At 46.8% G+C, this 24,835-nt stretch overlaps 1 protein-coding gene across 3 annotated transcripts in view; it reads right to left on the bottom strand.

Moving 5' to 3' along the window:
• The window catches only part of casz1 (castor zinc finger 1), a 202,941-nt gene that overhangs the window by 86,443 nt on the left and 91,663 nt on the right, over positions 1–24,835 (bottom strand). For 2 of the 3 annotated variants that reach the window (XM_080014894.1, XM_080014896.1), the window contains exon 1: positions 2,099–2,258. In XM_080014894.1, the coding sequence (XP_079871020.1) occupies positions 2,099–2,147 (49 nt within the window). In that variant the 5' untranslated portion in view covers positions 2,148–2,258. Of the gene's footprint in view, positions 1–2,098; positions 2,259–20,657; positions 20,716–24,835 lie in introns of those variants that run through there. The other variant, XM_080014895.1, reaches the window with a different exon arrangement.

Genomic DNA, 24,835 nt, shown 5'->3' with positions numbered 1-24,835 from the left:
TAAAGTAACCGGGAAGGTAACAAACACACACTCTCTCTCTCCCTCTCTGTCTCTCTCTCCCTCTCTCTCTCTCTCTCTCTCTCTCTCTCTCCCTCTGTCTGTCTGTCTCTCTTGCATCTATTTTTCGCAGCCCTGTGGTCTCACTGAAAGTTATCTTCAGTAGGAATCATCACCTCCACAGTACATTGTTATTTTCATTTATTTTGTTTATTTTATTTATATAGTTAAAGCCAACAGAGCGTGAAGGGCGGAGGAAAAAACAAACAAAATGTGTTGAATTCAAAATTTTAAAAAGACAGAGAAAAATGCAGAACTGAAGATTTAAAAAAAAGAAAAACAAAAAAAAAGGAATAGGCCCGGGGATGTCACCGTTGTTTAAAATCAAGAGTTTTAATCAAAAGCAGTTTTCAAAACACACAGCCACTTTGTGGGAAATGTTTTCATAATTAACAATTCCAAAAACAATTTAAAATACCGAAAGATATCACTGAAAGCTCTTTTGTGTCTTTTGCGAGATTTCAACTAAAGTATGGAAAATGTAGTTCGTAGTGAACAAATACATCTATGCATGGGTTCACTGATTAAAAGAGTTTATCTTTGAAGCAAATAAAGATTTTACACAGGGCATAACTCACACACCCACCCACCCACCCACCCACCCACCCACCCACACACACACACACACACACACACACACACACACACACACACACACACACACACACACACACACACACACAAACACACACACACACACACACACACACACACACACACAAACGTATGATAGGAAGATGTAGTATAGTGCATGCAAACTGAGCAAACACACACACACACACAAATACATACACAACGCACACAAACAATTGTATTTATATAGATACATTTATTTAAATGGGATGTGTGGAAAAGCCATTTTGTTTATCATGTTAGTGTCATATAAAAAAAAAAAAAAAAAGTGAGACATAAAATCCCTTTTTACCACTGAGGCGACTGGGAGGGGAAAAACTAGTGGCGTAATCCAATTTCACTAAGACACGTTTGCCCTCTAAAATAAATGCCCCGAACGTCCACGTTTTCACGCAGAAAGTCCAACAAAAGTGGGACGATCGGTGTGATACAGCACACAACGTGGATCGAGCCACACTCTGGGAGTTATTTCCTTTATTATTTCGACAATTTCACGACTGATCGTACGGTGCGGCGTTGGATTGGAGCGAGCTGCCCACCTGTGTCGATAACCTAATTAGAATGAATTGAAAATGCATCCACTCCCGTTGCCTTTACAGGTGTGTGACAACGCAACCGACACAACAGTTTGTTTGTTCTGTCCCCGTGGCAACAAACCCCGAGGCCGTCCAAGGCAACCCTAATGACACTGGCAATACCTGTGAGGGTAAGACAAATACCTGTATTTCTACCCAACAGGAACGCCAAAGAGGCTTATTCACGAAAGGACCGGCCAGACATCCCAGGGTAACCGGGGATGAGGACAAACAAAAACAAACAAGACAAAACAACACAGAACTAGATAATAATAATAATAATAATAATACAAATAATACAAATAATACAAATAATATTAATAAAATAATAAAATAAATAATAATGAAAAATAAAAGATAAACGCCCGAGAGTGAGTGAGTGAGGGAGTGAGTGAGCGAGGGAGGTGCGACGAGTGATGGTTTCAACTCAACGGGACCGAAATACACCCTGACTGCGACGAGGAGGGAAACTGAAGTGAAGTGAACTTTTTTTTTTTTTTTTTTCTTCTCTCCCTCACATGCATGTGCGGCGCGCTGTGTGTTTGAGAAGTGGGAGCACATATTTGATATTGCACTCACCCTTAGGCACTGTCAAAGAGCTATAAATAAGGGTGTAGCTGCACTCACTTATACAGTTATATCTTGGCGCTGGCACACACTGTAGTTTAATCATGAACTTCCCCCCTCTCCGTATATTTAGTCAGTGATAAAGGCACACCTTAAACTGTCAACTAATAAAACATACTGTACCTCTCTCTCGGATGAGCGGAGAGAGGGCTGAAGGGACTAAACCCCCCCCCCCAAAAAAAAAAGCAGAGCAGAGTCGTACTCACCATATTCAGGGAAGTCGATGTTAAATCCTCTCAGACATGTAACTTTCATAATATTGCTCAACTCTTGTTAGAAAGTCATTAGAACGGCGGCCGGCGGGCGAGGACACAAAGCGGAAAAGTGACTTCGTCGCTGGAAGGGGGGGAAAAAACAAAACAAAAAAAAAAAAAAAAAATGCCCTTCCTTCAATCATGCACTAAACTCCTTGACATGTAATCTGTCAATAGTTTGTTGCTGAGATAATGCCGGCTGCCATGAGCCCGTTTGATTGGCAGCCCCGGGTTCTGGCCCCTCCTTCCTGTGGTTGGATGGAGGGAGGGAGGGGTGTAGGTGAAAGAATAGGGAGCCGCCCCCTCTCTCTCTCTTTCTCTCTCTCTCTCTCTCTCTCTCTCTCGCGCTCGCTCGCCCGCCCGCTCTCTCTCTCTCTCTCTCTCTCTCGCGCGCGCACGCTCGCTCGCTCGCTCGCTCGCTCCGTGTGCTCCTCCTCGCTCCCTCTGCTCCGCTGCCGTGCACACACACACACCGGGCTGCTGGTGATGTTGTCTGAATGGGCTCATAGGAAATTATGGCAGCAGAGAGCAGAGCCGTTTTTTCCTCCCTCCCTCGGTGGGCCGGCCTTTTCCATCTTTGTGGTCTTCTAGCCTTTCAACCCTGTCGGGGTGGAGCCTCCTCTCCCCCCTCTATTCAAATGAATGGAGCACGGCACATTTTTTAGGGCTTAGGGTAAGATAAATATGGAGCCGGTTTGGCGAAATGTGTGCGTGTTTTCTGTTCGACAATGGTTTCTTCTTTCCTTAAAAAATTAATTTGAACTAATTAATTTGAAATTAGAGCAATGTGCTCCAACGGGGATAGTTTGGCAATTTTGTCGTTCTCAACCGGTGCGTCGGCTGTCGACGCACGTGATTGTGAATATATGCGATTAATTTGGCTTTATCTGAAAAAACAACAACATCGCAGATTGAACTCGTCATCGTTGGAACGAGACTTGTTGGATCCCTTCGCCGCGCGCAGTAAACGACACAATTGAGTTCACCAGAAGGAAGGGCTCTCTCAGGGTCGAAAGCCGCTCCTTCTACTTCGTCCCCGTGTCGCTTTCTTTTTCCCCTTCTCTACTCGGGCGCTCGCTCTCTCTCTCTCTCTCTCTCTCTCTCCCTCTCGCTCGCCCTCCCTCTGATAAGGTATCAGTTTTCATTGTAATTTCAGGTGAAATGATAAACGACAGCCGTTACCAGGTGACAATGAATACTTTATAAGACAAACCCCTTATTTGCCTGGCAGTTCTTCCGCAGTGGCATGCAAAGCGCCTCCGGACCTTTCCCTAATAATGCCCACGAATAAATATGCTTCAGACGTCAGGAATGCCATTGCCAAATACACACGAGGGCAGACGGCGAACAACAGCCGCGGAACGAGCGGAGAGCAGAGAAACGCGGCGGCTCTTCCTGACTGTCAGAGCTTTTACCTGTAGAGGAACAAGGCTCCTATTAAAAGGGGAAAAAAAAAAAAAACCTAAAAAAAACAACAAAAAACAGGAACTGAGCAGGTTTATGGCTGTGAACCATAATGCTAGATATGATCCACATTTCAGTTCCTGACAGCCGGCAGCAAAGTCCAAAGTATGTACATAAAACTGGTTTTGGTTGATTCTGAAATGGCGATGACTCATCCTGGTTAATAATGGAAAAAGGTCACAGCCTCCCCCTCCGTCGGCCACATAAAGGAGTAATGTCCTTAAAAGTGCTACTATCAAAGAGCTCCACCCTTAACCCAACACTGCACAGTAAATACTACCGCAATATCTTGTTACCAGTGAGATTAAAAAGCAAAAAATGGGATGACTGGATGACTGGACCAAACGCATTTCTTGGTGCCGGTGAAGTTCCCGGTCAGAGCCCCTCGTAAACGCCAACTCCCGGAACGCACGGTTCCTGATCAACCACATGTCGTACAGTAAAGAAGATGACAGGGAACAAATGTATTTGTTTGGTGGATTAGCGGAAGCCGGTGAGGTCCGATGCCCGCGTGGATCGCTGCTAAAACAAACTTTGGGCTGAGGCGCGGAGCGCAAGAGGGAATGGGGCCGCACATTCGAGCGAAAGACGTGTCACAGCTGTAAGTTTACATTAGAGGGACGCTCTCGTTACTGCCGATGTGCGCCGCTGAAATAACTCAGCTTTTGAGATGCTGGAAGGTTTATTCCCATAATTCCACACGAGCTAGGCTAGTTGAACCCATCCGCGGCCATTCATTGCGCTAACAACGGTTAGCCTGCAGAGTAAGTAACTCCAGTGAGTGGAGGCAGCGGCAGCTGTAGACGGCCGTGAAGAGATACCAGCCATCATGAAATAATATTCGCAATATTTATAATATTTCACAACTGTAAATATGTTGAAATTCCTACAGCCACATGACGAGTGCGTCCTTTAATGGCAGAAAGCGGGGCCGACATGTCATGAAAAATGAGTTGGCGGCAGTAATACTCTCCTATGTCTTTGTTCATGCAAAGAAAAGATGATCCCGCGGACAAACGACAGAGTTCAGTTTTGTATTCATGTGAGAGGCATCCACAGGAGGGGGATGTGGGGGCGTGTGTGTGAGTGTGTGTGCGTGTGTGTGTGTGTGTGTGTGTGTGTGTGTGTGTGTGTGTGTGTGTGTGTTTGTGGGGGGGGGGGGTTGGGAGGCCATGAATTTGGGCCTCAAGCGGTCATCTTTAGGGGCCAAACCATTATTTTTCAAACAGAGCTGTGGGGTCTTTCGTTTGATGTGGTCTGTGGGTATTGTATGGTGCGCGCTGGAAAATGTTGAGGGGCAAGGTGGAGTGTGTTTATGTGTGTGTGTGCGCGCGTGTGCGTGCGCGCGCGCGAGTGTGTGACGCCGCTGTGTGACATGGTGGGGGGACATCAGTCAAAGGGCCACTGGGCCAGACGTTGGGCCGCCCCTGACAGCTCACTCCAGGAGGGGCTGGTCTGGTGCAGGGCCCGCTCCGAGCCCTCGGTCCCCGGGACAAAAGCCGCAGCCCAGTTGAAAGATGTGAATTCTGTGGCTTTTGTGCCCAAAGCCCAGAGACATGCCGAGTGAGAAATCTGACCTTTGCAGAGAGTCGGATTGTGTGGCTGAACCCCTCTCGCTGTCTCCGGCGGTTCAGGGGCAAAGAGTGAGCGGGCGAGGAGAGGGAGTGTGTGTGGGATGGCGTTTGCTTTTTTTTTTTTTTTTTTGGGGGGGGGGGGGGTCGCTAACTGGTGGAGTGTGCTGGGAAATGGAGGAGGAGGGGGGCGGGGGGTTGAAGAACAATAGCGCAAATGGAAGAAGAACTAGGACCTTCTCCTTAAGTACAAGTACAAATACCCTCGTGCAAAATGAGTAGTAAAAGTGAAAGTACCACCTAATATTTCTACTTACATAGAAAGTATAGAAGTACTTGTACTGAAAAGTGTTTACCGTCTTAAAAGTAAAAGTACTTGTTATATCCAGTACCTTGATATGAAAGAGCCTATAATACGGCATAAAGTGATACTACTACTACTAACTAACTGTACCAGTGAGGGTAGTCGGTAAATTAAACTTTTGCAAAATCCTGTCGGAAGTACGGAAAACACATCTTTCTTATCAACAAAAGCTTTTTAGAGACAATATACCGTCCAGTTTGTTTAACACCCTCGCGTTTGCGGATTCAACGGACTGTTCCACGTCAGCAGCAGCCATCTTGGTAAGGTGCCTCAACGGCGATAGCGGATTCAACAGACTGTTCCACCACAGCGGCAGCCATCTTGGTAAGGTGCCTCAACGGCTCTCCTCTGCATCGTCATCATACCGGACCCGCCCCCTATTGGATAAAGGGCTGTGATTGGCCCGAGCATAAAATGGCCAGGTAGAAATCTGTTTGAATGGGAGGGTGGCTAGACATATTCTGCAGAGCAAATTAAACATGAGCTGCAGATTCACTGTTGAGCCGTTTGATAGATGTAGTATGTACAGTATATATATTAGGGGTGGGACAAAATATCAGTACTCTTAATATGCGGATAGTTCCTCTTACATTTACATTTACATTTACATTTAGTCATTTAGCAGACGCTTTTATCCAAAGCGACTTACAAGGGAGAATAACATTCAAGCTACATTGCGACAGATACGTTACCTTACGATACGTCATCCATACACTGGAGCCAAATATCGATATTTTCATTTAAACAAAGGAACGTAAATGATCTGTGATCCGTACGGGTCACCCCCTGCGGTTCGGCACGCTTGTGAACCACGGATTAATCGCATGATTTAACCGTCACAGTGAAATACAGTTTTACTGCCGCTGTAACTTTTTAAAAGTGATAATTCCCTAAATGTCGATGGAGAGTTGTGGTGAAAAGAAGACAGACGAGACAGATGCCGCTGTGTTTTACTCTGAAGCGTAGTGACTGTTTGACGCTGCGTCGCTGCTGCTTTACAACATGTGGTGAATGTGCTGCTGCATGTCGCCGCCTTGCGTCTGAGCGTCGGCCATATTGGAGCCGTCATGAGCCGCTGCTAAACAAACACAATGTGTATTGAGAGATGCAGACTTCTCCACAAAATCAACTGTAACCTCGCGTCACTCTGAACCGATTTTCATGGAATTTGGTTTGTTATAAACGTGAGAAATTGAACGTGATACATGTTACTTATCAAATTAAATTAAATTTCAGTTTTTCGTTCACTTCCATGTTTAAAGGAATAAGGTAGTGTGTGCCCGAAATTTCTCTAATTTAACAATTGGGTATCGATTGAATATTTTAAATATTTATTATAATATTTTATTTTACATATTTAAACATTGTACATCTTTTTGTTGTGTCTTTTGTTGTACATTGTTTCATCTCAGTTAAAAATACATCATTCCTGCTTCTTGCGTTTTATTGGTATTTTTTCTTCATTTACACAGATATCGTGATGTATCGCCGATTAATTGTCTTGCAATGTATCGAGTATGACAGGATCGCTGTATCGTGATACCATCGTCATCGTGGGCAATGTATAGGGATAGTACTGTATATATATATATATATATATATTTATACACATATATACTGTATATTATTGAAAGTAGCCTGATGAACGTATGAATATTGGCTTTGACATATAATGGAGTAAAAGTCGAAGGTCTTCAGAGCGAATACTTGGTTCCACCCGCGATACTCCAACACTCAAAAGCAGGACATTTAAAGAGCCGTGCACTTCCTCCGCCAGACTCCTTTTTTCCTTGATATTCACCGTCATGATTTTGTGAAACCGGACGGAAACGGAACGTGTAGAAGCGTAATTCTCGGGCGCGGGGCTTTGAAAGCGGGATTCGGCGACAGTTCATCCCGGCGTTGTCCCAGGTTGCCTCTGATGTACGCCATTATTCCTTCTCACGTCTGTTTACGTGGCGTTATATATTTATTTCCAGGCGGAGGAGAAGCGGCGTCGGAGCTGAATATTAAACTTACCTTGAGATACGCGCGCGACGGCGCGCCACTTCTTGATGAACATCCCCTGAATTACTTACGACAACGATTCTTCGGCATCTCATTCCCTTTTTTTTTTCCCCCCTTTATTATTATTTTCGTAATTGCTGCAGAGCGGCGTGTACGCAGACATTTCTAAATCCCATTTTTGCCACATCGTTGGATGTAATTAACACGGCGCTCGTATGAGGTAATGTATGTTCGTCTGCGCGCTCTGCAGTCATTTCTTTTTCCAGTCGGCGTTTATGATATTACTTGAATTATGATATAGCATGTTGCTTGGCAGCCGTGCGCTGAGAGGGGGAGATTTTGCCGATAGAAGCGGCCCTACGTTTTTGGAGTCATACATTTTTCTTGACACTGCTTTCATCCCCTGGCTGTAATCATCATATCTCCCCCATTGCTCCCCCGGATGCAGACATCCATAATGCAATCTTCCTAATTTTGATCCCTCGCAATCTGGTTTTTAAAAGGGAGGGAAAAAAGGGGACATTTTTCTGAAGGCTCGCCCCGTAATCATTTTAGACAGATAGCCTTTCCCATCGCAGATGAGCAAATATTTGTAAACCAGCTATCTAATGGAAAATTATAGTGAAATTAGAGTGAAATTCATGACAGAGAAATCCGATTATACGTAATTCTATTATGCCATCTTAGCCCACACAGCATATTTTGTAGAGTTTTTTTCCATAAATACCTATGCCAGGGGTCCTGCTAATCAAATAAAATTGAAATTCATCTTCCCATTAAATTCAATTAGCCGCAATTTCAAAAGCCTAACAAAGATTTTAATTACTAAATTATAATATTCTCCCTAGCCAAATTGGGGAGCGAAAAAGTGCATCCCCTGCATCTGAAAAACAAGCCCATGAAAGGAAATTGTTGATCAAAAAAGATATCCAGGGGAAAATAACATTACGGAGAGCACTGGGGCCTTATTCAGCGAGTCTGGGCGGGGAGTGACGTTCACCAAGCGCTCGGGCTCCTGGGCCCGAGGAAATGAACTTAGCTGAGGTGCTCTCTGTCTCTAAATGTCTGCCCTCGGAGTTATTACGCCGTAATTGACTAATTGACACCTTAATTTCATTTATGGGGCTCCTGTGTTCATAAGGCAACCTCTGGGTGGGGCAGCGGTCTCGGACGGAAGCGGGGAAAGCAGTGTCCAGGACGCCAGGTAGGGCCCCGGGCCCGAGGCCGTGCTCCGCGACAGACGACGATTATACATTTGATAATGAAATGGTCAAGGAGAACTCAGTGACTTAGCAGGGGCTTAAGGAGCATTGCGCTCCCATGTTTAAATCCCTCTGATTCATGCTGATGGGTACATGGCATGCCTGTCCGGCCTCGCAATCTGTCACCGTCCATGCGGGCTGACCCTCCTTGAGGGTCAAGGAATTTGTTTTTGAGAGGCAAAGCTCCTGGAAATACATGAACCGGACATTGAGGATTGAAGCGAGGCTGCTCACCTTGACAGGCGCCATAAATACAACTATGAAAGGACGGAGCACCCAAACACCCGGTGAGGTCTCCTTTCGTCCAAAACGCAATTGGGGAAAAAAAAAAAAAACTTCCGTGACCGTGGACGAATGGTCTAACGCCGCGAGCCCGGGTACGTTGGCGTCCGGCAAGTAGCAATTCATCCGAAACGCAAAGCCCTTTTTTTTTTTTTTTCTTTCACCCCCCCCCCTTTCTTCCACCGCTATTAGCGGAGAGCACGCTGCTAATGGGTTCGTGCGAGGGTCCCAGGTCAGCCATCAGGTCTATTTCCCAGCCACCCCCTGCTCCACACCACTGGGCTGCTAAAACAACAGCTCAGCAGCCGGAGAAGACTACAAAGCTGCGTCTGAATGGGCACCTGCTGCTGTTATTCACTTCAGGCTCTTTAGCGCTTCGCTCTGTCTGCTTAAACGGCGCGTAGGAGAGAAAGAGGAGCACTAGACTGAAGTGGGCTGTGATGAATTACATCGCGAGCGTCATGTCTAATTGTTTGGAAGACATCTTGTTTCGGGAAGGTAAAAAAGTTGCGCGGATAGGGGGCGGAGAGGCCTCCCTGGCGCGTAACGGCGGTGGTTCTAATACTTGGTACTTGGAGTGTCTGGGAAAATATGAGCAAACTGAAACTTTAATCTCCTTTTTCCATACTCAAGCCGGCCGGGTATTAAGGATAATCTTTTGTGTGTGTGTGTGTGTGTGTGTGTGTGTGTGTGTGTGTGTGTGTGTGTGTGTGTGTGTGTCATATGGCGGATGATATAGATGGAGCTAATTTTTAGAGACAAATCTGATATTTGTCAACAGGGTTGAAAAAAAACCCCAAAAAAAAACAAAAACCTGGGGATTTTCTCCTAATCCGCCGTCGGATGTGAAGGCGCGTTAACAGCGAAATGCAGATGGTGTTCAGCCGCGTGCGGAGAGGCAGAGGCTGAGGCTGAGGCTGGCCTCGCCAGGGCTCAACGCAGCCTGCGGAGGGCTCCTCCACCCCCCCGGCCCCCCCTCCGCCACATATTAAGGAGCCATTTGCGCAAACCGGGTTGTCCTGGTAGTTTACTCCGTGAATGCAAACTTTGCAAAATGCATCTCTTTGTTGTTGAATCTCTTCTCTGACGCCGACGCCACATCCTCCGTTCTGGGCCGCGCTCATCAAATATTCAGTTGCGACTCAACTCCAATAAGAGGGGAAAGAAAACAAATTATAAATAAAAGGGAGGCATAAATCTTTCAGGATCCTAATTCTAACTTTCCCTCGGAGTGTTTCTGTGTTTATTTTGTCACATTAAGCAGTTTTGCCTTCCGTTCCCACTGCGAGGCGTGGCTGATGCTCACGCTGGCGGTGGGATGCCTTTCTTTCGCTGCTCCCTTGTTTTGGAGCGCTGTGCCCTTTCTGTGGTGGCGCTTCTTTTATGCACAATTATCACTTGTGCAACTTCTGGTTTGGTTTTGTTTTTTGTTTTTTTGTTTGTTTTTTTACGAGGGAGGGATCAACAAAACCGTTCCGATGAGTTTATTTCCGTTACAGCGGCGCCGGGGCTGGGCTGCTCGGCACCCTATGGCTTTGAGAGGCGAAGCAAAAAAAAACAAAAAAACAAAAGCTGAGGTGAAGACGTCTCTGCCAACACGCCCGTCGTAAATCTGCCCCGATCATTTTTGGTATTAGGATGCAACGTGGCATTTTGAGCTGTTTCGCGGCTCTCGTCAACACATTCAACTTTCAATTTATTGTTTTTCTCTGACCTTTCGCAGACATCTGGTCATGCATTATACAGCACGGAACGTATCACTCAGGCGCTACGAGCGCCGCAATCGAACGAGGCGCACAAAGCACCACAACAGGCGGCGGAGAACGCAAGACATACGCTGTTGTGTCGCAGAAATCCTGTGGGCCTGGTTGTTTTGTGGGACGGCTTAAGGGCGTGTCCTCTTAAACCAATTATTAAATATATTAGGACTGAGGTAGGCAAAGTGGAACAAAGCAGATTAATGTCAAGGTTTGGATTGGGGTTTGGGAGCGGCACCGACAACCAGCACAGAAGCTGCTGCAGGTGAAAGGAGACGCGGTGAATAAACAAACTACACATACAAAAAAATAAGAAGTAGCATTTATTATAATGAAGTCAAAATGAGTTACAAACCACTTTTTAAACCGACTGTGTTCTTGACAAAAAAACATTTTAGGGATTATGAAGTGGACCAGAACAAAAGTCCGTTGGCTGCCAAGAGCAGCAGCAGCGTGTAGTGGCAGTTTACTGTTTAATGTCTCCTACTACAGTGATTAAGTCATTTAGCGTCTTGGGTGCAGCACTTACACTGTCAAGAGTTTGGGGTTCCATTCCCGTCGCAAAATTACACCCAGCAATAACAGCATCAATAGTTGTAGATTGACTTTCATTAAAATAAATATATAAGCGGCGACTTCCAGGAAATCTATCGCTGCGTTGCAATGAATAAGAATAAAAAAAAGCAACAAAAAAAAATAAAAACGGGCAAAGCGTCTCTATCTCTAGTGTTTCCATATCTGTTGTGTGTGATGTGTGCGCATTTGTTTTGCAGAGGACAAAACGGGCTTCTATTGATCAGTCCCTCCAGAGGGGGAGAGGAAAAAAAAAAAGTTGTCGTTATAAGCACCATCAAAATCAGCATTTTTTTTTATTTTTTTTACCTTCAGCGATGCTTGTCATTCGCCGGCGAGCGAGATAAATAAAAGTAAATAAATAAATAATTTTCGTCCCGAGCAGGAGGGAAGGGAGAGAGGGGGGGGGGGGGAGAGAGAGAGAGAGAGAGAGAGAGAGAGAGAGAGAGAGAGAGAGAGAGAGAGAAGAAAAAAAAAATCACTAAAGCTCTTTTGGTGTAATTGGTTGAACAGCAAGGGCAGCAGAAAATTTACAGGCAGACAACAGTGTGAAGGGGACTCGGTCATGGCGCAAAAAAAAAAAAAAACCTCAGCTCTCAGCACCGGGCCGGCCGTCCTGGGAGCGGCAGAGCGAGGCCGCGAGGGAGAGAGGGAAGGAGGGAGAGAGGGACAGAGGGAGAGCGGGGACCGAGGGAGATCTCCACGAGCGTGAGCCGCTACTCCCCGGTGTGCCCCGCCAGTAAGCCCCGGATCAGGGTCCATTTCGGGGACGAGCTAAGCAAATAGCACCGGGGCCGACAGAGTGGACGACAGTGACAGGGAAAGAGAAATCCCCCAAAGTCAGTGTGGTGGCAGTCTGCTAAATCCAATCAAACTGAGGCGGAGAGAGAGAGAGAGAGAGGGGAGAGAGAGAGAGAGAGAGAGAGAGAGAGAGGAGGGTGTGTGAGGGGGGTATCCTCTTGACTGACTTGACTGTGTGTGTGTGTGTGTGCGCGCATGTGTGCGTGTGTGTGCGTGTGTGTGCGTGTGTGTCCAACAGCGTTGATGCAATAACACCTCATTCAGCGCTCGGACCTTCTCAAAGGACAGGCCGGGATAACACTTAAAACCCTGTGGCTTTATCTCCTGCAGATTTTCCATAAAATGCCGAGCCAGGGAGCCGGGGCCATGTGACTACCATGTAGGTCATGGCAGATGGGGGGTAGAGAGAGAGAGCGAGAGAGATAGAGGGAGCGACGGCGGGAGGGAGGGAGGAGGAGGGATCGGAAAGAGGTGGAGGGAGGGAGGCGGGGGGGGGGGGTGGGGGTGGGAGGGAGGGAGGTGAGTTTTCTAGGGAACTGTTGAAAATAGCGAGCAGCGACCAGATTAGATCAATAAAGATTGTTTTGTGTATCTGTTGTTGAGTGGGGCGACGGATGGTGACGGTCAGATTGTGGCAGGAAGCAACAACAGCGAGGAGACACGGGAGGGAACGAGGAGCACTGGGAATGTGCATTTCCGGTCATTATTGACGAAGTCTTCATTTCGGCAGATTCGAGCGGCTCAACTAGGAACCCCTGCTCGCCAGCGCCCACATGTACCGAGCTTTTCAGCTTGTCCTCCGCTTGTATCATGTTTATCGTCACCTAATATTGGAGATGGAGAGTTGCATGAGAGGCACAACTCGGTGAGCACATTTATGCGACAGCTGGCTAGGTCGGCCAGTGCCAGGAAACAGGACACCCAAGCGTCAGTTGCGTAAATAAATGTTAAAAATCCCAGCTCCAAGCTGCTGCTGTACCCAATCTATCGATGAAAACTGAGACGCTGGGATATTTTTGCCGTCAATTCCGGTGCGTCTGCGTAAGGTCCTCGGAGCCGCTGCACAACTAAAACCGTCGCGCTCGACAGGTTGCTGGGAAGGTACGAATCTCTCCGCTCAGGTTTAAATGACTAAAAGATTCTGGTCTGGAAGCCGTTAAAATTAAAATCACTGTTTTGCCATTCGGACTGGACCAACTGCAGTCTTAATTGCACCTGGTCTTTATGGTGAACAATTTATTCAGCAACACGGACAGGGATGGGTAAAATGGATAGAATGCTCTAGGCAGACGTTTTATTTGGGCCCCATTTGGGTTAACGCACCAAAATTCAACCAATGATTTGAAATTAATTTTAATTTAAAATATTGACATATTTCCACCCCATGTCTCTTCCCCCATGTGTCAAGTGCTGCCCCGTTTGTCTCTGTGTGCCTGGATCTCACAGGCCAGAACATCCAGCAAACAGTAATTTGGGCAAAGCAAAAACAACTTGTTGATAAGCGCACGCCATTCGATCACGCGGACCGTGACCTTATAACACGAGGCGCTGCATGCATTGTTCGTGCACATTGTTCATCTGGAGCCCGGACATCTTGGTTTTACATCTAAGCATGTTCCGCCGGACAGGTTGATCTTCATCCATGACATTTCCAGAATGGGGAGATATGTCAATATTCTGCAACTCAATGGGCTTGTATAATTGAACGAAAGGTTCTTAGTTTCCATATGCCGAGGGCACACAGGTCCCCAGTGGAATACCAGTGACGCTTGATGGAATACAAAAGATGGACAGGATTAGGCTTTATGCTCCTGACTGACCTTGACCTGTTTTGTGACCCGCATCTCCACCCAATCACATCATTCATTTTGATCAATAAAACAGGTGAATGTGCCAAATGATATGCTTAAATAATTGTACTCCCTTTGAATTTCCCTCTTTGGACCGAAAAGTAAAAAAAATAAAAATAATAATAATAATAATAATAAATAAATAAATAAAACAGAGAGGCTTTTATATGGTGGAATAAGCTGGCTCAAACCGACCCCACAGCAGTATCTCTGCGTGGAAGTAATATTGATCAAAACGAGCATCTGTCTATGCATAAGAGCCGGTTTCAATTGATTTTTCCTGTTTGAGCTGAAAAGTATAATAGAGTTGATATGAATTACTGGGTGTTTTGCTTCAATGCATCAAAGTGCCCCAGACGGTACTCGCTGTTGCCACGGAAACACGATAACACTTTTGAATCTGTTGCTCAACAATCAATTACTTAAACTCTTTATGCTCGTTTTTACAGTGAAACAGTGAACATCTACAGTGAGGCTCAGACATAATCACAGTCGCATAGACAGAGAACTCCAACCAATCCATCCCGACACCCTTCCAATCCCTCCATCCATTCATCCATCCATCCATCCATCCTTTCCATTCCAACCATTCTTCCAATCATCTATCCGATCCATCCATCCATCTATCCAATCCATGCATCCATCTATCCAATCCATCCATCCATTTATCCATCAAATCCAGCCATCCTTTCCATGTTCCAATCCATCCATCTCTCAATCCAATACATCCATCCAATCCAACCATCCTTCCAATCCATCCCTCCATCCTTCCAGTTGAATCCATCCATCCATCCATCCATTCTTCCAATTAAATACATCCATCCATCCATCCACCCATCCATCCTTCCAATTAAATCCATCCATCCATCCAAGACAGTTATGAATATCACACTGGCATAATTATTTTTGTTCTTTCACAAAATCCATCGAGTGATTTCAACCAGCCTGTAGGTTTCCTATGACCTTGTTGGGACCTTTTTTACTGGACTAATATTTTGGAGAGTTGTTACTATTGTCTCAAGTCGATTCTTAATTAATAATATAATAAAGCTGCAGAGGTATAAAGGAAAACATCACTCCCTCACTGAGTGACTGGGCTGTCTCTACTTAGGTTTAGGTCCGTTTAGTTCTGACATACATCAGGCTGGGAACACTGATCATTGACATGTGCAGACACATGCAAAATGTGTTCTCATAAGAAAAAAAAATACAAAAGCAAAGTACACTTCCCCCCTCTAAACTGAAGACGGCAAATGTAAAGCAGGTAAAGAGATTACATTGAGTGGCGCAGTAAATCGAGGGCTAATCTTGCCTCTAAACCTTGGCTACGCTGGCCCTTAAAAGTACGTTGTGGATATTCAGAGAAATATTAGCTCCGACCAAACTTTTTGTCTTTAATTCAAAACTCAAATTTTTGAGTATCACTGTGATCTATTAATTCCCAAGTAATTTCACTAATTTTAAGTATGTGGAATGAAGTTATTGACCATGTGACTAGCACCAGGTATTTACAAGCAACATACACCTAAATAACGATATAAAGATAAACAGAGTTGAGAACAGAGAACAGACCAATGTCCACTCATTCCCAGGATTGCTCTGCGATCGATAAAAACAGGAGCCTGTCTTTTAAGGTGGTTTATATAATATGACTAAAGATCCCTAGTGACTGTATGTGATCTCTGAATAAACTGGTTCCAACCAAACCCAAAGTTTTAAGAGCATGTTCCAATCGATTATCCAGTATGCTGAAAAATATAAAGTAAAAATAATGTCAGCTATTGAGCATATCATTATAATAATAATAATAATAATAATAATAATAATAATAATAATAATAATAATAATTGCCATTTGTCCCAAATATTATTAAAAGATGACAAATCCTCCTGCTAAACAGTAAGTTGTTTGTTGCATGACATTGATATTATTTCTAGCCTTGCTTTTGCTCGGACAGTTAAATCATTCCCCTCCAGTTTCAAGTACTTTGGGATGTTATCGCTCCATATAAAAACACTGCAGTCCTCATAAGTGGGTTAAAAAGTACGACGAGAACAAAAAGACTTCCTCAAGCTCCGCAGAGCTCCCGGGGTCTCAGCCTTTCTCGGTCTTTGGGCTGAAAATAATACGACGCTCCATCTTTCAAAGATGTACTTTTCCTAAGCATTGTTGATTGCCCTGTGTCCATTACTTGGAAGGATTATGATAATGTTCCACATTGTGCTCGGCGTGATGCACAGGAAATTCAATACTCAAAAGGTTAATGCAATCAATTAGGATGACAAAGGAGTAAAGTAAAAACCCCCCTGCTTGTGGAAAAAAAAAAAAAAAAAAAAAAAAAAAAAAGAGAGAGAGAGACAGCGGAAGAAGGGGGAGAAAAAGGTATTGAAAGCTTGAATGGATCCGCCGGGAGAAAAGAGGCACTCGAAACGAGAGGAAAATGGCATTTATTCGACGTGTATCGCTCAAAGCCAAGCGGCGCACGCACACACAAACACACAGACACGCGCGCGCAAGTGAAAAAAAATCTCTTAAACGGTGAACTGCATCATTCAGCTTTCGAGCGGTTCTAATTGGACGTTGTGGGCGGGCGGGGGGAGGACTCCTGTTTCGGAGCGGATCAGATACCTGCGAGCGGAAAAAAAAGGCTTGGACGGCGATGCAGTAACGCAGCCGGTGCTCTTTGGACTCCCCCCCCCCCCCCGTTGCGAGTAAAGTTTTGTCCTCGGCGCCGCGGCATTGTCGCCCGGGCGGAATATTAACGCCGCCCGCGATTGTGCGCGGGAGCGATATCTTTTGTCGCCGAGATAGAAGTTACAATGCTGTACGACACAAAGGAGCCTCATCGCGGCGGATAAACGGATAAACTTGGCTGGCGGTGCTGAGCTCTACAACCATTGTAATAATCCATATTACCTTTTCATACCGAGTCCCTCTCTGTCGGAACTCTGATGTATTAATCACATTTCAGCGGCCCCTGCGCGGCTAATGATAATGTTATGAGAGGCTGGGTGGCAATATTTCGCCAACGTCTGCAACGCCTATTTTCTGCGGTTAAGTTGTGCAAGAAGAAAAGCCTAAAACCTTTTTAATCCACTTAGGTAAGGCAGTGGACTTACCTACTTCCACAAACAACACAACTTATGCCTCATAAGTCTGCTCCGCCTTTGAGGCATGGAAAAAAAGACGGCGGGTTTCCCCGCTTCCAGCCTTGTTTATTTTTGTGTTTGTTTGTTTGTTTTGTTTTTTTACCCAATCCAGGCGTGTTTCACCTTTCAAACCGTCGCACAAGTCGAGTAATTATGCGCGGCCCCTGCCAGCACTAACACTCCTAAACCTGTTCCCCTTCACACTTACAGGAGCAAATTACCACTTCATTAAAGGTTCCACCCAGATATAAGGAGTCGGCTGAAATGAGGCTGCGGGATGTGTTCGGAAATTTCAGAAAAGGGAGGAAAATACAAAATTGAGTAGTTTCCCAACGCTCACAAGACCTCAGCGATGTTTTTGTTTTGTTCGCAGATAAAGAGGCGGACGGACAAGTGCAAAGAGCTTCGGCCGTAACCGGGGCGCTGAGTTTTCGACACGAGAATGCAACCTTTCATTTTTTTCTTCCTTTTTTTTTTTGTCCAGGCACAACCGCTGTAATTTGACCTACATCACATTTTTCTGTTTGGCCATTTTTCGGGGGCCGGCAGCCACGTCACGGAGACAATGGGCCGAAACGGGCTTTGAAGTCGACCCCTGAAAGAGAGCGCAGGGGCCGACACATGAAATGCCCTCACAGCTGGGCTGCCCCCAGTCAAAGGAAAAACAAATACTTTGAATAAGAGGGGGACACGCCGCTCCTGTCTGAGCTTCCTAAGAGGCTGAGCGGCCGCCGGGAGGTGGGCTTTCACCATGTGCCCGTAATGATGGATGGATTCGGAGGAAAGTCTATTCACATGGAGATGTTACATCATAAATATTTACACAGAGCTGCCGTTTCCATGTAGCCTTTGCTTGTTTTGACACACTGGAAGAAATTTAAAGGCCAAAATAAATCGTAAAAGGGGGGGCGGGGGGGCCTTTTTTTTTTTTTTTTTTTTGTCGCGCGATATCGTGACAGATGGAGCGGCCGTAAATCAACTACGGTTACGTCTCTTTTTAACTCGCTCAAAGAGACAAATTTTAGTAAGGCTTTAAGTTGCATTTCTCCATGATTCACGTGACTGGAGTTCATTACGGAACCATTACGCTCAGATACGATCATCCTCAAACCGCTGTATCGGTGGAAACACTTAGCAGAGTGAGTTTGGGGTTTCAGGAGTGTTCCGCGCCCACAAACTACATAACAGGGGCCTCAATTTCCAGCACTTCGGCGCTCTACATAACAATCACGCCGGCTCCACTTTGAAAAGCCCGATCTTTCGCCGGCACCAAATAGGAGTTAAAGGGGGGTTAAAAGAGCGGCCCGTTTTTTGGGGGGTTTTTTTTCGTTGTTTTTGTTGTTGTTGTTGTTGTTGTTGTTGTTGTTTGCGCTGTAAGCAACCATACAAATTCCTCCTCGGCGAGCACAATTAAAAGCCTCGACGTCCCCGGAGGAGGTCCCCGGAACCGATGAAAACAAATTTGGCAGTTTAATTTTCTTCCCACCGTCTCGGAGAGGGACTCCCGGTCTGGGAGCGAGCCGAGAGGAGGCCATGATGGAGCCGCGTCGGAGCCAGTTGGGCTTTCTGATTACTTGAATTAAAATATATCAAAAGCCAATTAAACTAACTGTGCTCCAGCTATCCGGGGTCAGGCGAGGGGAGAGTGAGGTAAATACGTGTAATCTGCGTCGTAGTTGGCATATACCGTACTTGGCACCGCGCGCCTTCGGGAGCGACCTGATTATTGGTGTCTTAGCGTATGTGTGCGTGCGCGCATACGCGCCAGTGTCTACGCAGCCAAAGCAGATAGGCTTAGGGTGATAAGCGCAGCAGTTGTTAGAATAACGACTCAGGAGGACATTTGTAGCTGCTCCGAACCTCCAAGCGAGGCTCTCCCTCCCTCCCGATTAACGAAAGTCACTGGATCCGCGCCGGAATCCGCGCACGATATCATGGCCGCCTCGCGGCGAGCTCAGCCGGGGACGCGCTGCCGTCGGGGGACTCTGACGGATGCAGGAGCGTGTCCTCCCTCGAACGGACACAGGGGAGGTCTGCGGCGCGGACACCCCATCTCGGAACGCCGGCGTGCCCATTCCGCCGCCCCCCCCCGCCCGCCGCCCGCCCCGCCCCGCCCCACCCCTAGCGGCGGCGGAGGGTCTCTGCCGTGACAGGAGACGGCCCGCGGTGTCACGTCGGAATGTGCAGATCCCTCTTGACTTGGCGGGCCAGGGGCGAGGGCTGCCGCGTGCGTCCTCATGACAGAGTCCCACATCAGCATTGTACTTCTCCCCGCTAACATCATTAGCACAGAAGGTTCCATCTCGGGCAGAGGAGGGGAAAGGGAAGAAATAAATAAATAAATAAAGGACAAAACAACAAAGAAGGAAGGAAAAAAAAAAAAAAAAAAAAAGAAACAACAACCCAGTTTCTTCGAGTCACAAGTCATTAACATCGTCTCCCCAGAGCCAAATTGCAGAGAGGCAGATTGTACTATCAGCAGCAAAAAGTTTTTTTTTTTTAATATTCTTTTTAATTTCTGCGGACGTCATGTGCGCTTGGGTTTCTGCATCTAATGTCAGTTACACCAATTAATGTCACAGAGGGAGAACATTTGACTATTTTGCCACGATGGCTACACCGAGCAACCTGTTGAGGAATAGCCAAGCCTAAAGATATAATTACCATGGTGCAAACTCTTACCCAAATAGCGAAAATAAGCCATTGAAAGGAGGCATTGGCGGGAAAGTATGATTGACCTATAAATCCAACATCTTCCCAAAAAAGAAATTCCAATTATATTCCAATTCTACTATTTTACAATTGCGTTGTTGGCAATATATCAGCACTATCTGATATATATTCTCAGTTTAAAGTGAGAATCCATAAATATTAAAAAAAAGTGTGAATCTTTTTTTGTAAATGTTCATCCGCAGGTTACCGACCACAGCCGGCGACGCTGTCTGATCTGATTCACGGCAGCTGCTTTTCACCGCTCGCGTCGCCGGCGGACCCCGCCGCCAACAATGGAAGCGTCATATGGAGGTGCATAAAAACATTGAATGGCAGTTTTCTTATATAGTGTCAGCCACGTAAATACGGGATAAACATGAAATATGGGAACACAATAATGTTACGGATTACAAATTGAATACCCTTTTTAGTTCACGGTGCGTTGAGACACTGCAGTGTGTCCGGCACGGTGCATTTTACACGGTGCGGGAGGGAGCGCGGGGGCCCCGGCTCGGAAAACAGATACATCAGTGTGTCTGTGCTGGGAGTTAATCAGATGGAAAATAAAATGGTGGGATTCTAATAAGTCATTTGTCAATTTTTACAACCCCAAGACACATTGATCCGCGGGGATTAATGAAGATGCGTGATATTGTTGTGGATGTGAACAGGGGAGACCGGCGGGGACAGCAATCAGTCATGTTGGGGAATTGTCCTACCTCGCTCCTTCTCTTCCTCAGAGGCACTCAGGTCACTCCGCATGCAAGCTCACTTCATCTGAGGAGGAGGAGGAGAGAAAAAGAAAAATGTCAATATATACACACACACACACACGCACACACACATATATATATATATATACGTATAACACTCAAGAACTGTTAATTTCGACGTCCATACGCCAAAACACCGGCTTTGGTCAAATCGGCCGTCTTGCATGCACACAGACCATTTCAAAAGAAAATGAGCACTTCAGCTACCTCCCCTCCCCCCCGAAACGGATGTAAAAAGGAAAAAAAAAAAAAAGCGGGGGGGTTAGGGAACGGACCCGGGGGCGGGGGTGGCGGGGAGGGGGGGGGGGTCCCGTTTCTGGGGGAGACTTCTCCCACTCGCCAACCCGGGAGGAGCAGGTGCGACACACAGTTATCAGCCATCGTGAATATTTCCCAGCAGCTTGTCAATGATAATTTATTTAGAAATCCGAATAGTCCCGGAATCAGATTAAGGCGGGGGGCGGGGGGGGGCCCCGATCGGCGGTCGCGACCTTGCCGCTCCTCCGTCGCCGCGGCTGACTCGACGAATCGCCGCCACGCCACAAAGAAACTGAAGCCAACCGCTTCCATTGGACGCCGGCGCGGCAGAAATTGCTAGACGCAGGCGTACGACGCTCCTGGGCCCGGAGGCCGCCGCCAGGCGGGCCAGGGCAAAGCTCGGGCGGTTAAAGCGGCGCAGAAGTGAGAGCGGGGGGCGCGCAGCGGCGCCCCCGGCCACGTGGCACGCCCGCTTTGGACGCGCGGGGAGCCTTTGACGGAGGGCCCCTCTCCCTCGCGTGACCTTTCGATGACCCCCCCCCCCCCCCCCGGCCCAAACCGCCGGAGTCGCTCCAAATCCTCCTCCGGAAGTTTCCTAACCTTGAGCGCCCGACTATCCCCCCCGAAAAAAGTAATAATAATTCTAACCTGATCTTCCTACTTATTTCATATCTCCCCTCAGCAACCTAACTTCTTCTCGGCAACAGTGCAGTTATTAATTCATGAGGCACTAATTAGTTCTTTGTTTAATTTTGTGTTAAACAGACTGACCGGAATGATAACGACTCGCGCTGCAGCGCTCGGGTCCCATGCCGCTCCTGTTTGCTACAACAAGGGAACATCGTGCGACTAGCATGATGAACCCAATTCCCTTCTAAGTTGCACTTCATTAAGTCAAAATGTGACAAGGAGCTTAGAGGAAGAACTGGCAGATCTGATCATACATAACAATGCAGGCCCAGCAAGTTTGGGAGGTGATGGTGGTGGTGGTGCGGGGGGTGGTGGAGGGGAGGGTGGGGGTTGGTGGATTCCGGCATGCATGTTGATAATTTTCTATTTTTAACCCTTGGGGGCCGTCTTTCATTTTCCTTTAATTGTTTTTGTTCGGAGCTGCGGTGTCCTCTTTTTAAATTGCAGCTCCTATCAACTCCCCGATCGGCCCCCCTCCCTCCCCCCGGTGCAACATGGCAGGCAGACGGGTAAACAACAGGGTTGCCCTTTTTTTCCGCCGCGCGCCGGCGACCTCCTCGACCTCGCTCGGACTTGAACCATCGCCTGTTTCGTTTTTTTTTTGGGGGGGCGCCGCAGGTCGGGAAACCTGCCGGCCGGCGCTCGTCGTGACGCAGGATCATCAAGTGGGAACTTGTGCCAACTTTTTTTTTTTTTTTTTTTTTTGGGGTGTTATAGTTAATTATCGGAATAGCCGTGCGACGACCTCGTAAACGGCACGACGGACGTGAAACGGGGACCGAAAGACGGGAACGTCGCTTCCCATTTCTCGAGTCCCGCGCCCAGAAAAGCCGCGCGTCAGACGCTGCGACACAAGACGCCCTCGGGGGCGGAGTAATTGTAGCAGAAAGACATTTTTGTTGGCAAAACGAGTGCGTGTGTGTGCGTGTGTGTGTGTGTGTGTGTGTGTTTGTGTGTGTTTGTTTGTGTGTTTGTGTGTGTGTGTGTGGGGGGCGGGGGGGGCGGGGGGGCGCTTCTCTTGAAATCATCAACAGACAAGCTGCGCTAAAACGTTCACCCTCTCCAAGAAGCTCGGCGCTGGCTGAAGATGTGATAAAATCAAAAAAGCAGACAAGTAATTACACTGTATAATAGGCAAGATTGGCATTTTCAAAATCATTTTCATGTGGATGGAAATGACATTGCATAGACTGTTCTGTATTCACTGGTGCAGATAAATAAACAAGGCATGGAGAAACGGGGGTGGGGGTGGGGGGTGGGGGGGGGTGGCGGCACGGCGAACGCACAGTACAATGGCAAGCAGGTCAGTAATTAGAAACTCTGTTTGCACAGTAATAATTTTAATATATTCATCAGGAAACAGAGCATGCCTGGAATGATAAAACCCCATCAAGGAACATATCCTGGCTGCCTTAACCTTCTTAAGAAGAGCCGGCTGCACAGCGCCGGGGGGGGGGGGGGGACCAAAATAAAAATAAATAAGTAAATAAACGGATTTAGCGCCGCACGCGTGGCTTCCCGCTTTTACTTTTTGCTTTTGCTTTTTGAAAGATCAGCGTTCAGCCGTTGACACCGTAACATGACAGGATGCGCCGCTCCAAAGGGGATCAGGCAGAGTTGTATTGATCAGCTCCACCGCAGCTCAATGTACTTTAGAGGGGCTTTTGGTTTTTTGTTTTTTTTGTTTGTTTTTTTTTTTTGGGGGGGGGGGGGGCTACCTTCATTCCATTTTGACTCAACGTGAATTGGCTGGAGCCTCCCCGCCGCCCAAATGGATTCGGCTTTGATTGCGCGCGTGTAAAGAGCAATAAATGTGTATAACCTTGTTTGTTATTGACGGTGGTGGTGATGCTATGGAAATTATTGCAAATTGCTCAGAGGAGCCCTGACACGCAGAAACCTTGACCTCGCGTTGCCATCTCCCAAAGACAAAAGAATGCATAATTGTCGGAGTAAAGAGCAAAATGGTAATCGCCGTCAATAATTTCGGCGGCGAAGTTATTTAAAACAGCAATATGTACGACGCGATCACCTACTGTATACTTACAAAAACGGATAAAAGGCAAACATGTTGTAAAATCCCTCACTCCGTTGTGTCGGTGCGAACGACAAATTTGAGCAAGCCGGTGTGAGGCGCTGCACCTCAGCGTGTCAAAGTGCAGCTCCGGCCTGAACAAAATTTAAAAAAAACGAACAAAAAAACCCCCAAAAAAACAGGAAAACACAAATAGGCGCACCAATGAGCGGAGCGGTTTAAAATAATAACCCTCTCGTCTGCAATGATTGCCAATCTATTGTCTGGGTTTCCTGGTTCCATTTCCCACGCATAAACCCGGTGTCTTACAAAGTCCACATGACCTCATCCAAAATAAAACAGCCTCTAATTACGCCAAGTGGAATCCTTTCCACCAGAATATACTTCTCAGGGAAAAGTGTGCGTCTCCTCCGCGCCCTCGGCCCTCCTCCGCCGGCTCTGCGAGCGTGCTGCGCAATGAGAAACCGAACATTTACTTAATGACAAAACTCATGCATATTTGACAGCACCTCGCAGGCCTCCTCTTTTGTGCTGTCACTTCTGGCTCCTACATTCTCCGGCCCCTCAGGAAGGGACAGAGTCGGGGGGCCGGAGGGCAGCTACCTCCACAGTCCAGCCTGTCCCCTCCTCGCCTAATTTCTGTTGTCCGGCCCTTTGAAACCGCCGTCTCACACGGCACCGAAGAATGGTGAGCCATGTGCAACAAGTGCCGGTGGCCATGGAAACCCCCATTTTCCCCCCAAAATATTCCTTTTTATCCCCTTTTGAGGAGCTGTCAGTGGGCAGAGCAGGCATCACACGACCCCGGGTCCAGCCGTGACAAAGCCTATTTTCTGCCTGCTCCTTGATTGATTAAAAAGGGACTTTTTAGCAAAACCATGTTAAAGGACACAAAAAGTGACACGGGGAAGAAAGGGCCCCGGGGGACGGCCCAATCAGGCAGTTTCCCCCGTAATATTGCACGGAAAAGAGAACAATATCATAATCGCCACAAAGGAAGGGTCAGGCCAGCCATGAAACTTAACAACAATGGTGATTACCAGGATGATGGAAAAAAAAAAAAAAAAAAAAAAAAAAAAAGTTTGGGGATTTTTTTTTTTTTTTTTTTGTACGCAGGTTTAAAATAAAGTTCAACAGCGAG

The sequence above is a fragment of the Zeus faber genome (assembly GCF_960531495.2).
Source record: "Zeus faber genome assembly, chromosome: 15".
Lineage (NCBI taxonomy): Eukaryota > Metazoa > Chordata > Actinopteri > Zeiformes > Zeidae > Zeus > Zeus faber.
Note: the sequence above shows the minus strand (reverse complement) of the source record. Positions and strands in the feature narration are given on the sequence as shown.